The sequence below is a fragment of the Berghia stephanieae genome, chromosome 5 (genome assembly GCF_034508935.2).
Source record: "Berghia stephanieae isolate SIO BIC M18660-M18661 chromosome 5, UCSD_Bste_1.3, whole genome shotgun sequence".
NCBI lineage: Eukaryota > Metazoa > Mollusca > Gastropoda > Nudibranchia > Aeolidiidae > Berghia > Berghia stephanieae.
The window spans coordinates 24504737-24518183 of NC_088364.1; the positions used below are offsets into that span (position 1 = coordinate 24504737).

Sequence of the window (13447 nt, forward strand, 5' to 3'; positions counted from 1 at the left end):
ATGATGTATGTCATTGTATTTTAACAAACGATATGAAGACCACGCCCACTTTAAGGCCCTTTCTTTTATGTCCATGGGGGTCTAATAATATATAGTTTTTGACATTGTATTGGATTTTCGGACTAGGAGTGCTATATCCGAGGTTACAAAATATTCATTATTCCACCCCTTATTTTGAAAAAGCCTATCATTTCTTTGGAAAAACGTAATCGTTGAATAATGCTTTGAACCCGTGGTATAAAATATTTATTTAACGATTGCAGAATATTTTCGCTTAATTTATTGGCTTGAATAACCTCTTTAAAGACAGCTGAATGGTCATTTAAAAGAACCTTTTAGTGAGCATGAATACAATTCCAACGTTTTTATTTTTTGGGTCAAAGTCAAAGTCAGAAAAACACAAATGGCGAATCGTAGATACCATTGCCATGCATCAAAAACCATTAAAATTCATCACCAATTACTTATTCTATCTGAATAATATTCTGCTGCCGACCTCCTCCCCTCTCCCCGGCCACATACACACGCACACACACACACACACACACACACACACACACATACACACACAACAAAGAATAATAAAATTATCGGCAATAGATAAACACCAACCTTTAACGTTATGATCGTCAAATTGATTAGAAGGAGCACAGCTTTCCATTCTATGTGAGAGTTAAAAAACCCAGAACATTTTAAAAATCTTACTCACACATGGTTTGAACACAATTTCAAACTTTAATAAATACCTTCAATTTCATTGTGCCTTCAAAATGCCGTCAAAATCTACTGGAATATTTGGAATGGTCTAAGTAAATGCCAAGATTTTAGAGGCATCATATTTTCTAGTAAATGCCCGTAGAAGTGGATATCAATCTTGAATTGCTTATCCTATTTCCATCGACGAGAGATGTGTATCTTGAATTGATTGAAAAATGAAGCAATTTTACAAATTAATTATTGGTTATGAAATACTAAAAATATTACTCTGAGGAGTAGCTCTCACCGGCCAGGCGGAGTTGCGTACCAATTAGGTCGCGGGTTCAAACCCCATCACTGCCGGAAAAAAATTGTTTATTCTCTATTGTCTTCTGGCACTTTTCTACTCACTTCATCTCTTGTTGTTACCAACATAAGTGCCTGCTCCACTCACTTTTCTGAATTAAAAATAAACATGGGAAAACTAGGGAAAAATTAGGGTAAATCAAGCCATTAATAAACGGCAATTTTAAAAACCACTTATTGGAGGTTGACTCGTAACCGAACTTGTGAAATCTAGACGTCTGCAAAATGTAAGAACGAATCCTGATTGTTTGAATTCCATGTTACGAATGAGTTGTGTAAACCATGTCCCTCAATTGAAATTATTACTCGTCATGGCGTTATTTGATACTCCATTAGTTTTGACATTGGTGGACATGTCATGCCTTTATGGTATGAACAGAATTGAAGTAAATGGATGTATGACATACCAAAATCATCTAAGCTTATTGACATAATTAGTAGTTGTTGGGGAAAAAACGACAAAAAAACAGCATCTTATTTTCACGGTAACCAAAATATTCTTTTGTAAACTTACAATAATAAAATACACAGGTTGTTAAGATCATAATAGCAACTAAGAAACTCCAGATCGAACTTAACGTCATTTGGGGTAGCTAGCCTGAGATCTTACAGCATCTAACCAGTCATTATCACAAAGAGAGATCTAGGATCATACAATATCATGGTTTTGATAGGATTAATCCCATTTCACAAAAGCCTCATGCTCCCTGAATAGAACTGTGGAACGCTGTACTCACAGAATATTCTATACTTCTGCACCTCAACATTCCAAACCTATAACTATAATTAAGCAGTTAACCGAGTAACTTGTCTGCTGGTAAATATTGGTCTAAAACAAGAAGGCTACACCAAGAATAAATGATTACATATTATATCGATTAGAAAAGATAAAATAAAAATAAACACTAAAATCAAATTATACACAACCCTTGTAAAATCCGTGCTTATTTACAACTGTGGAACATGGGCACTGACTGGAACCAAAGAGCAAAGATAAGACTATTCCATAGAAAACAACTGAAACGAGTCATGAATATACCCCCCAAATAAGCACTAAAACACTGTATGAAAAATGCAATGAAAGACCCTTATCCATTCAAATCATGGAGGCAAGATGGCGGCCTTTTGGGCATTTACCCAGAAGAGATGAAAATGTACCAGTTAATAAAGACATGAATACTTATTTCACCCCTATGATGTATCCTAGTAACTGGTCTCAGACTAATCTTGAAGTCCGGCCTCAGCAAATGACTATAACTTGGCCAAATTTAGTCCGAAGGTGCAGTGATTTTATTCTGGGACTCGCTTGGTCATCGCACATAAAATCCGATTTTTTCAAGTCCTTGAGTAAAGTTAGAGACTAAGCGCTAGTCCGCGTTCATGAAAACGGGCCCTGCTGTGATAAACAATCATCCAGCAATTCAAGTGGATGTTGGAGATTCTACTGTTAGCAAAAACATCTACCAATCAGCTACGGGGATGACCTTACCCTATTAGGGATATAAAACATATTGTTATACTTTACTTTCCACAAGATGATCTCTGGTACACCTATTTTTTCCTTCTGCTACTTTTTATGAGGAGAGTTTCAATGGCAAATATGACCCATCGCCTCAAAACGTCATTATGTCCGGACGGTTAAGATAGTGAAAATTGAATTTATATCCAGAACTTTGAGACTACTTCCAGCAATTTGTCCTTGATTGGGACAGCGTGGCTCAGCGGTACGGTCTTTGCTTGGTACTGAGTTCGATCACCCGCCGCTGCGCTGTGTGGCCTTGAGCAAGTCGCCTAACCCTAGCTCAAATTGCGGCGCTGCACATTCGGCTGACGCCTGGGTTATTCCAGTCTTCCCTTGAAATAGACCTTAGAGACAAATTCCCCGATGGGATGATTGAAGGGAATTCCATTTATTCTTATTATTGATTGAAAATAATTCTTTCTTCTATAAAATTTTAAGAACTTAAAATTAAAATGCCATATTTATGATCATTGTATCTTTAAAGTCACTTTTAGACTTTTGATTGTAACCGGATATAGTACCAGACAACAGTTTATCCCACACTTCCTGTTTGTTAGTGTCATGGTTGATGTAAAATTAAAACATTCAAGAGCTTTCATTAAATTGAATCTGATTACATTTCTCGACACAATAGGCAATCTTCCAAAAAAAAATTATAATGACGAAGACAGTTAAGTTTCTTTTTTTAAAAATCGTAATGTCGTATGGCAGATTCTATAAGATAGTTCTTGTTGATCGTGTAAGAAGGGTTTGTACTCAAACTTATATTTTTCAGCTGGTAATTTGCTTTTATAAGCGTTCCAGTTTTAATTTAAACGATCATCGTTATATTGTGGAACAACAAGTGCTGAATCGAGTGCGTAATCGGAACACGGACATATTGAATTGGGTGATACGATCAAAGAGGACATTACTTTGTGTTCTTATGATTGTCTAGAATACCGTGACAATGATAGATAAGTCGTGATAAATTGAAGTGGTCTTGTACCGTGACGTCACCATGATAGACCATTACCATTCTTTGTAGTATTTGTCATCATGCCGTGACACGTCAACACTGACTGTCCATTTATGTTATCATCTTTATAATTTGTAATTTTTATTATAACTATAAGCGGCAAAGACAGTTATGATTTTATGAACAGCAGCATCATCTGATGTTTGATAGGGAAGTCAATAATACAATAGTGTAATGAACAGAGCAACTTAAATGTCGGCCAGTGCGAAACACATAACAAAAGAGAGATAGAGAAACAAAAAATGATATAAGAGTTAAAATAATTTCTTTTGTGTTACCCAGTCTCATGGAAGATGTCGGGTTTTCAATAGGTTCTATTGAAATGGCTTCTCAGATGTCAACCAAGGTTTGAAACAATTCATCGTTGTTGTTATTTGTCTGTTTACGGGCTCTTTTCAAATGGTTTCATAGATGGTCGATTGGGTCCCTATCGCGTGAACAGCTGAACGAGGATCAAGGCATGGGAAGTTATTTTTTCATTAGACCGATGGACAGGTGCCTTATTATGTTGGGAAATGGTATTTTGTCCAGCTTCAATTAAAGTAATATTATGTGATTGTTTTATCGTTTCAATGTATTTTTAGATATTTGTTTTTAAAGTTCCAATAATCCCTTCCCAAACCATAACTGAACTCTAGTCAAGATTATAACTATGCACTTTGTCTAAGTGTCTTCTCGCACATATTCAATAAACCTGACTTTAAATTAATTGTATTATGAACAAAATGAACACAATTAAATTATAATGAAAAGAATAAATCTCTAAAGTCAATTTCATGTAGACCGGGTCTAACTATTTAATTGACAACACCTATTTATTTTGAAATGGTTCAAGTGGATACTAGGACTACAGTAAATGCTTATTACCTAAACTAAGAAATGCTAATTTTAGTTTTGTTTTTCAAGCATTCAGTAAAGGCAATTGCGAGATTGGCTTAAACCGTTTGGCTTAGATTTATGGTTTACTGGTTCCAGATCTATGCTCCATGCTGAGGACACATTTCGATTTGTCTTGACAGCCCGACGCCCTTTATAACCCGGTCTTAACAATGGAGTTATCATTTCAAAGGGGGTACCAATAACTCAGTTGGTAGAGTACTCGCTTCAAATGCAAAGGGACTAAGATTGATCCCACCATTTCATGCTATAGAAACCGGGATAATTGCTCTAAAAGACCACTTCTTATCATTTCAAAGCCATTGGATAGCGATTAGTCTCTATGCAATATGAGTCCAATAGATAAACTAATTATGAAGAAAGGAAGTTAAATATCGGGAACCAATAATATTGGTATAACATACAAGTATGGATACTTTGATAGATAAAACCATCAGAAAGGGATTTAACCATCCAACTGCTGGTTATTCTTCATTATGTACATTGATCATACTAATTTATCCAAACTTTTCATTACAATTTTGCCATAGTTCCACTCTTCCAATCCATTTGTCATGCCAATCTTTCTATAAATCTAGCCGAGCAAAACTAATATCATTTTCCTATTTAGTAATGGAGACACGATTACTATAACGTCAGTCCGTGTTAAATGTTCCTGATTTAAGACAGACACAGATGATGAGTTTATAAAGCCAAACGACAAAATACTATTGTCTTATTCTTCAACGCGTTTCATTATCTCTACGGTACTCTGAAAGAAAAAACGTTAACAAATTTTGCCCAGAAAATTCGTTACCTCTATATCAATCGATTAACATGACCAAAACTGTCAACCTTATGTCTCTCCATTTAACATGACCAAAACTGTCAAACTCACGTCTCTCCATACAACATGACAAAAACTGTCAAACTCACGTCTCTCCATATAACATGTCCAAAACTCTCAAACGTATGTCTCTCCATAAACATGCCTAAAACTCTCAAATGTATGCCTCTCCGTGTAACATGTCCAAAACTCTCAAACTTATGTCTCTCCATAAACATGCCTAAAACTCTCAAATGTATGCCTCTCCGTGTAACATGTCCAAAACTCTCAAACTTATGTCTCTCCACATAACATGCCTACTTGGTTACCATATGAAAGTAGGATTTACTTAATCTTCGGTGGAAAACATGTTGCGGCAGTTAATGTGATTTAACTGGACAATCGTTGGATTAGCCGTCTGCACTTGGGGAAAATGTAGAATTCTATTTAGAATTTAGCTATGATACGATCTTATAATACTTACTTTTTCGGTTTTCCGTGAAACAAATAAACGGACTTTTCCATCTCCTGCTCCAGAATGTGAGAATTTATAAAGGTTCCCTGCTCGTTTTTTCGAATGCTGTTGCTGTGTTTTGGACGTCCAAACGGTGGGAATTGTTGTGCCAGGTATAGCGAAAACTGCAGCAACAAGAGGAGCCAGAGTAGTGACAACGCTTTACCTATGGTCACCACCAGTGTCCGACCTTCCGATATAGGCATCGTCCACTACCTTGCCCTGTCAAAGAAAAACATGTAAGTTAAAATGATAGAAGGGGAAATGAAATAAAATGAAATTAAACATAAGGAATTTTATTTTTAAAATCAATAGAAAAGTACTTTCCAAACTTGGTTTCTCAGATCATCCTACTTAGAGACTCTAATTATCAATTCACCTAGAATGTAATTCTCACATTCTCTATTTGAGCCAATTGTTTTATTGTGATGAGACCTTAATTTGATATCAAGGAATTTTGTGTGTGTGTGTGTGTGTGTTTGTTTTTTTTTTTGGGTTTTTTTTTTGGTATTCTTAAAAAAAGTTTACTTTTTAAATTAGTATGTTATTTATTAAAAGGAAAAATCCTCAAGAGGTTGAAAGAGTAGCTTTAACCACTTTTGAAAAATCACTTTTTAATTCTCTTTATATAGATCGTGGCTTTAAGTTGAAAAATATAAATCAACAAAAAGCAAGACAACTCGCAGCGCGTAAATTGAGTAATAACTAACAGTTTCACTCAATGAGGAAAACGATATGCGAAAGCGAGCCACATATCTTTTCCGTCTCTTTTTTCCAAATGAAAATAAATTATATATATTGTGATATTAATATTCCCGAATCTATGGAGTGCTACACTATTTGAGAGCTTGAATTATATTAGTATTCAAGCCGCTTATTTCGCCTTACATAATTGTAGGTAAAATAAGAAGGATCAATTGACCTCATCATTACTAATGTCACTAATATATCATCGTCTTCATCAACATCATTATCCATCCATTCATCCATCTTCCTCCTCCTCCTCCTCCTCCTCCTCCTCCTCCTCCTCCTCCTCCTCCTCCTCCTCCTTTTTTTGGTTAAGTAATTGATTCAAAATTTCTGAACAGAGAAAGTGGATAAAGTACAATTCGCAAAAGGGCTGATTTGAGAAATAATGTATCATTGCAGTGTAGAGAATGCCACTAGCTAATATATTTTGTATCAACCGAGAAATGTTATGCTGATTATCTTTCAACCCCGTATAATCCATCATAAATCATAATACATGTTCCACCGGTTTTTCACAAACTCAAAATAAATTCACAAACAATGATCACGCTATCTTTTAAACATTCTAGAAAAAAATCAAATCAGCAATTATAAAAACTAGACAACACCAATATTTACGAGAAACAAATCGATATTCATGCTGTCATAAGGCTTCGTTGTCTACAGACAGTTTTGGCATGAATAACAATATAGCAATGGCAGGAAAAGATCGTAATAAATTATGTTGATGAATGACGAGTGACGACCAGAATCATGTTAGTAAAGAGACAAAATTGAAATTACTCGTTTAGAAAGACACTCATCGCATTTGAATAAATCAATTGATAATTAAATAAGTAAATAAATATATTTTATAAATGAATAAATATATAAATAAATAAATGTGATATGGCGCTGTTACCTATAATACTGATTATGATGATGATGATAATGATTATGTTGATGATGTTGATGACGATGATGTTAATAATTATAATAATGATGAGGAAGATGAAGATAATGATGGCATTGGCGACAACGACGTCGACAACGACGACGACGACGACGATGATGATGATGATGATGATGATGTGATGATGATGATAATGATGATGAGAAGGAGGAGGAAGAGAAGAAGAAAAAGAAGGGGGGGTGGAGGGGGAGAAGGAGAGGAGGATGAATGGATGGATGGATGGGTAATGAAGTTGATAAAGACGATGATATATTGGTGACATTAGTAATGATGAGGTCAATTGATCCTTGTTAAATGATGTAGGTTGGGAGCAGGGAGGTCTCTACGTCAGAGTATGTGTGATACCTCCCCACGGATATCTTATCACCAAGCTAAAAGCTACATTTCCAGGCGGCCTGCTGAGTATGGTGATATCTGATTGCTGCCTCAGGTGGTAAACATTACCTGTTGAAAGTTGTACTCATTTAAACGAACCACACTTTGGCCTTTAGCTTCGATAATTTGAGACTAAGGTTTAGATAGTTTTTGGTTGGCGAAATAGCTGGTTGCTATAGCGCATGTGTGAATTGGGCTGTATAAAAAGGAAATAACGACGGCAATGACGACGATGAGGATGATGATGATCGTCATCATCATCATAAACATTCGTCATCACTGTCATTGCCATCATCATCTTGACCACAGCTGTTATCATTACCATCATTAATTATTTTATTCATGACGAAATCCACCATTTTGTGAGTAACTTGTTATGTTTTGTTTATTGACAGCATGAATGATAATCAGAAATTTTATGAGTTGATTAATGTTCTGTTTGACAAAATACCTAAAATCACATTTGAATATTGAAATCATAAAATTAAAACAACGTCGTGAAAAAGAAATTGAAAATCATATTTACCACTTTTTAATGGACATCGCTTAAAATCACTACAATCCAAACGCAAAGTTATCATTAACGTAAATATATTTTTCTAAAACTAGAGATGGAAAAGTTTAATCAAATCAACCAACGAATCAAGCGAACAAGATAGACACGATTAAGTGAATGGTGAAATAATAATAAAAATAAAGTTTTTATAGTTTATAAAGAAAAAGAGACGCAAAACATTCGTGTGGATTAATTGATGATGACCACGATGATAGTGATGATGATGATGATGATGATGATGATGATGATGATGATGATGATGATGATGATGAAAAAACAAAAAACTGTTCGTTTTAGGATTTCAACCCGCTCTACACTGAGAAAGGGTGATAGAACACTCGCTTCACACACGATACATGTTTCGATCCGTAGTGCAGTCGAAATGTTTTCGGACCCCTTTGTCCACCCATCAGTGATTGAGTAGCTGGGTTTATTATATTGGAGAGTACTTTGTGATAGATTTGTGTTCGATAGGAGGGTAACAAGCAGTTGCTACTGCGACGTGAAGGCTAAAGAAACCGGGATGAACTTCGATTCCACTATGTAAATGGCTTTAAGTGAGGACGACTGTGCTGAGGAACGCCCATCACTTAGGTACCCATGAACAGCACTCGCACCACCAAACCTTTCATCTACCTCAATAGTAACGTCGTGTTGATAGATGGCTTGTCAGTAATTTATCGTATGGCAACAAGTCAGATTACTAACTGGTCTCCCCCTGACGTGATAGTGTTTTCAAAGATAATGCTTCTCGCGGTTACTAATGCCAAAGGAATCAGGAACCAGGAGATGTCTGTGGCGATAAGCGGACGGAGTGTCCCAGCTCATCTCGTGTCTACCACGAAAGAAAGAAGATACGAACGGGAAGACAACACCAAATTAATCCTCCCCCAACCCCCTTCCCCCCCCCCCCCCCCCCCCCCCCCCACCCCCCGAAAAAAAATTTATACCAGTGCGGCAGACAAATAATTTTGCTCAGCATATCTTTACTCGAAAACTTTCTATTATTTTTTATCTTTGCGGGTTATTTCATTATCTTTCTGTCGCGTTTATTTGTTATCACTCACACAAACTTCCCAAATTGCGATTGTATGATATATGATAGACAATGAAATGAAACAGACTCTGGACCAAAACTCAATATAAGATTTCAGGTGTAGGAAAAACGCTTTTTATCTCTGAGTTACAAGTCATAGTTAAACAAGCCTTTCTGCACATGCATTGATAGTAGAGATCATGTACTCCATCTGCGATATGCCTATATGGGATCGTCATTAAAATTTCTTGGTAAAGAAAATTCATAGGATCTTCTGGGATACGAGCCCGTGACCTTCAGACAGAAAGCCGAGTAAGTTACTAATGTGCCCTCTACCAGTCCAGTACTTTTAGGAATGAAAGGAATGAATCTCTGAGAATTATAAAAATGACAGTTAATTCTGGTTTCCCGTAGCGTTAAACAGACAGTAAGTTTTGTATTCTACCCATTGGTTGGGAACTACTAACTCTCTGCAAGATGTTACTGATCCAGCTACCCAATCACAACTATTTGGACCAGGGTGTAACAAGAACAGAACTCCAAGGTGATTCGAAAGCATTCATATGTCTGTGAGGTGAGTCTGTAGACGGAGTTCATCTTGATTCTTTTGGCAGTAATTTCTCCAATAGCGTTTTAAAAAAATTCTTTACACTTTTTTTATTTATATCTAGACGGTCTATGCTTTTTCTGAATGATCTAAGAAAAATACATCGATTAATGAATAATATGAATGTTTGTGTTATGAAACTGTGACTCCAATGTTGTCTCCTGAGGGAAAGCACTCTTCTCACATGATTGTTACCCACACGATTAAAATGTGAGCCAGCATATGGCTATTGCCAGCGCAGATTATTTTGATAGAAGTATCGGGAACTCCATTACAGATATTAAATTCTCAAGCAAAAATAACATCATGGCCTGAAAGGGAGAACAATGTGCGTATCGGCCATTTTAGCCACACAAAAAAACATTAATAAAAACTGAGCGGTTGTACGACTGGAATAATCCGTTAATTCCAGATAAGTAATACAGCCTTCTTCAATCACTCATTGACATTTTTAAAGGAAATATATTGATGAGAATTTAAAATGGATGCATCGTGAAAGATTAAAATGACCTCCACCCAACTTGTCAAAAATTCTTAAACCAGAGCCTATGTGACGGCGCTGATCATTATCGACATCCTAACTATTTTCGCTTACGTTGTCTAGTGCTTTAATTATTTGGGACTGAATTTTAATTAAAGACCTAAAATCTATGCTCTTTTCCTATACTTTATTTAAAGACAGCACTTCATCAAAATCATCAGCCCCATTTTTCCCAATTCCTTGCCCAGTTTTCCTTCAGCATTCTGCTACAATGTCGGTCCTATAATATTATGTTATACTTGATATATATTCTCAATTTTTACGTAGTGCATGCAGCCTAATTCAGACAGCGATGGAAGAATGCCCAACACGTCGTCAAGAGAGAGAGAGCTAGACATGAGTCATCACAAATCGGACATTCATTCCTGATTCTATTCCCCTTCCCCCACCCACCCATGCCTAAATTCCACTTCCTCCCCCTCCAAAGGCACTACCCCCGACTTCCCCTTAAATCTTTGGCAGTCGTATTAATTCAAAGAAATGATTCCGGCATTCGTCTGAGAACATCCTAAATAAAAGCGTTGGTTAACCTTACGTGACAGATCATTATACAATTCATCTCTATCTATCTAACTCTCTCTCTCTCTCTCTCTCTCTCTCTCTCTCTCTTATATATATATATATATATATATATATATATATATATATATATATATATATATATATATGCCTTTCTATCTATTTATGCCATCGATCTATTCATCTACTGTCCAACGTTCAACTCGATATCTATTCGTAAATCTATCTATCCACATGTCCTTCTATCAATCAATCGATCTGCCAATCCATCTATATCTCTATGTGTCTTTTTGTCTATCTCTCTTTCATGAAGGGATATATTCTTTTTACCAATAGATCTATGTATTGTTATACATACTCCGCCCATCAATTCTATATCAATTCTTGCATTTATCTATCATTCTATTAATACTTTGAGACCTCTTATTTTACCTTTGGGACAGATGGTTTCAGAGAAAAGCATGTACAGCTGTATGCTACATGTCTTACAATTTGGTCAGAAACTGTTGCTTCAAATATCAATGAATTAATATTACTCAGATATGTAAATAAGTCTTAAACCCAATGCCTTGACTTTATGTATGTTTTAACACGTCCTGCAATGTTTCTAGTCTTTTGTATATATTCTGTATTTTGCAGATGCTGTAATATTTCTACAAATGAGCATAGGACAAATAAAGATAAGACATCAGAGAGGAGAGGCTGGCCCAGTGGAGACTGTTCTGTCCATTGTCAGGAGAAGGAAGCTCACTTGGTTTGGCCATGTCACTTGGCACGTACACGACTATGGGATATCTTGGAGAAACAGAGAAGATGAGGAAGGAAAAAGATTGGATGGGTAACAGCGTGGCTCTTTTCTTCGTACCCAAAATGTACCGATTTCGATCACCCACCGCTGCTCTGTGTGGCTTTGAGCAAGTCACCTTGCCCTAGCTCAATTTGCGGCGCTGCACTGCGGCTGACGCCTGGGTTATTCCAGTCTTTCCTTGGGATAGACCCTAGAAACATATTTCCCATATGGGATGAATAAAGGGAATTTTTTTTAAACATCAAAGAATGGACCAAGATGTCAGAGTTCATGGAGAAGGTGTTTGGTTGACTGACCTGGACGAAAGTCAGTGTATGCGTGTGTGTGTGTGTGTGTGTGTGAGAGAGAGAGAGAGAGAGAGAGAGAGAGAGAGAGAGAGAGAAAAGAGAGTAACATTACAACAACAACAATAACACCCTATTCAATTGAAACGTGTAAGTATTATTCTTAGAGATAGAAATAATAACTGAAAATAAATCATGTCAAATTGCCGAATTGATTCTCCGATACTAATAAAACAAAAATGGCAATATCTCACCAAGGACCAATACCAACCCCTTTGCATCTGTGGTGAGTTCTTTACCAACTCGTCTATTGACACGGCATTGCAAATGCTCAGTTTTGGACTGAGCTCAGTATTGCTGTTTACTAAATGAACGACTCTATTCATTCTGCAACCAACAACAAAAACAATATTGAACGGAGGCACACTTGAATTAACAGCCTTGGGTCTGTATTGTTTGATAATTAGCCATCTTAACACTTCCAGTTCTCTCACTTTATTCTCTTATTCTCTTATTTGGTCCTTTAGGACACAGGATTATTGAAATTGACCTATTGACTACCCTCATAATACATCATCATTTTTATTATTATATCTTCAGTAATGTCTTTAATTGTTGAGTGTGTTAATAAGTGTTGGCTCGGTTCTCTATAAAGTATACAATTAATGAAATAAACTATAAGAAATCTTATAATAGTAATGGTGCAGAATAGCACTGGGCTGATGAGTATGTGAGAATGGAAGGTAATGCGTGCTAAATCTAAACGAATAACATCGCTAAACATTGAACAAGACTCGAGTTCACACAAGGGTTAAATGGCTGGGAGTTACTATTTAGGAGGCTAGATGAGCCAGTAATGAATTGTGCTGATTAGTTTCCTAATTTGATGACATCATGCAGGGAATGAAAGAATGAATGAGAGAGAGAGAGAGAGAGAGAGAGAGAGAAAGAGATAGAGATAGAGAGAGCATAGAGAGAGAGAGAGAGAGAGAGAGAGAGAGAGAGAGGGGGGGGGGGGAATCTTTAATATATTGTGGTTAAAATCATTATAAACGTCTGATTACCATATTTTTACATTGACAAAACAAACACACTATGACTATGGCTTTTGTTTTAACTCTAATTTTCTAGCTTAAAAGTCTAATTTCAGCACAAGGTTTATCCAAACATAATACCGTTTTGAGGTGATTGGTCATATTCA

The 13447-nt window shown here is 36.2% G+C and overlaps 1 protein-coding gene across 1 annotated transcript in view; it reads right to left on the reverse strand.

The window, feature by feature from the left end:
* LOC144972635 (protein NDNF-like) overlaps positions 1-13447 on the reverse strand; it is a 125942-nt gene that overhangs the window by 6497 nt on the left and 105998 nt on the right. Inside the window, exon 3 of the mRNA XM_078914099.1 lies at positions 5789-6040. Within this exon, the coding sequence (XP_078770225.1) occupies positions 5789-6024 (236 nt within the window). The 5' untranslated portion in view covers positions 6025-6040. The remainder of the gene's footprint in view (positions 1-5788; positions 6041-13447) is intronic.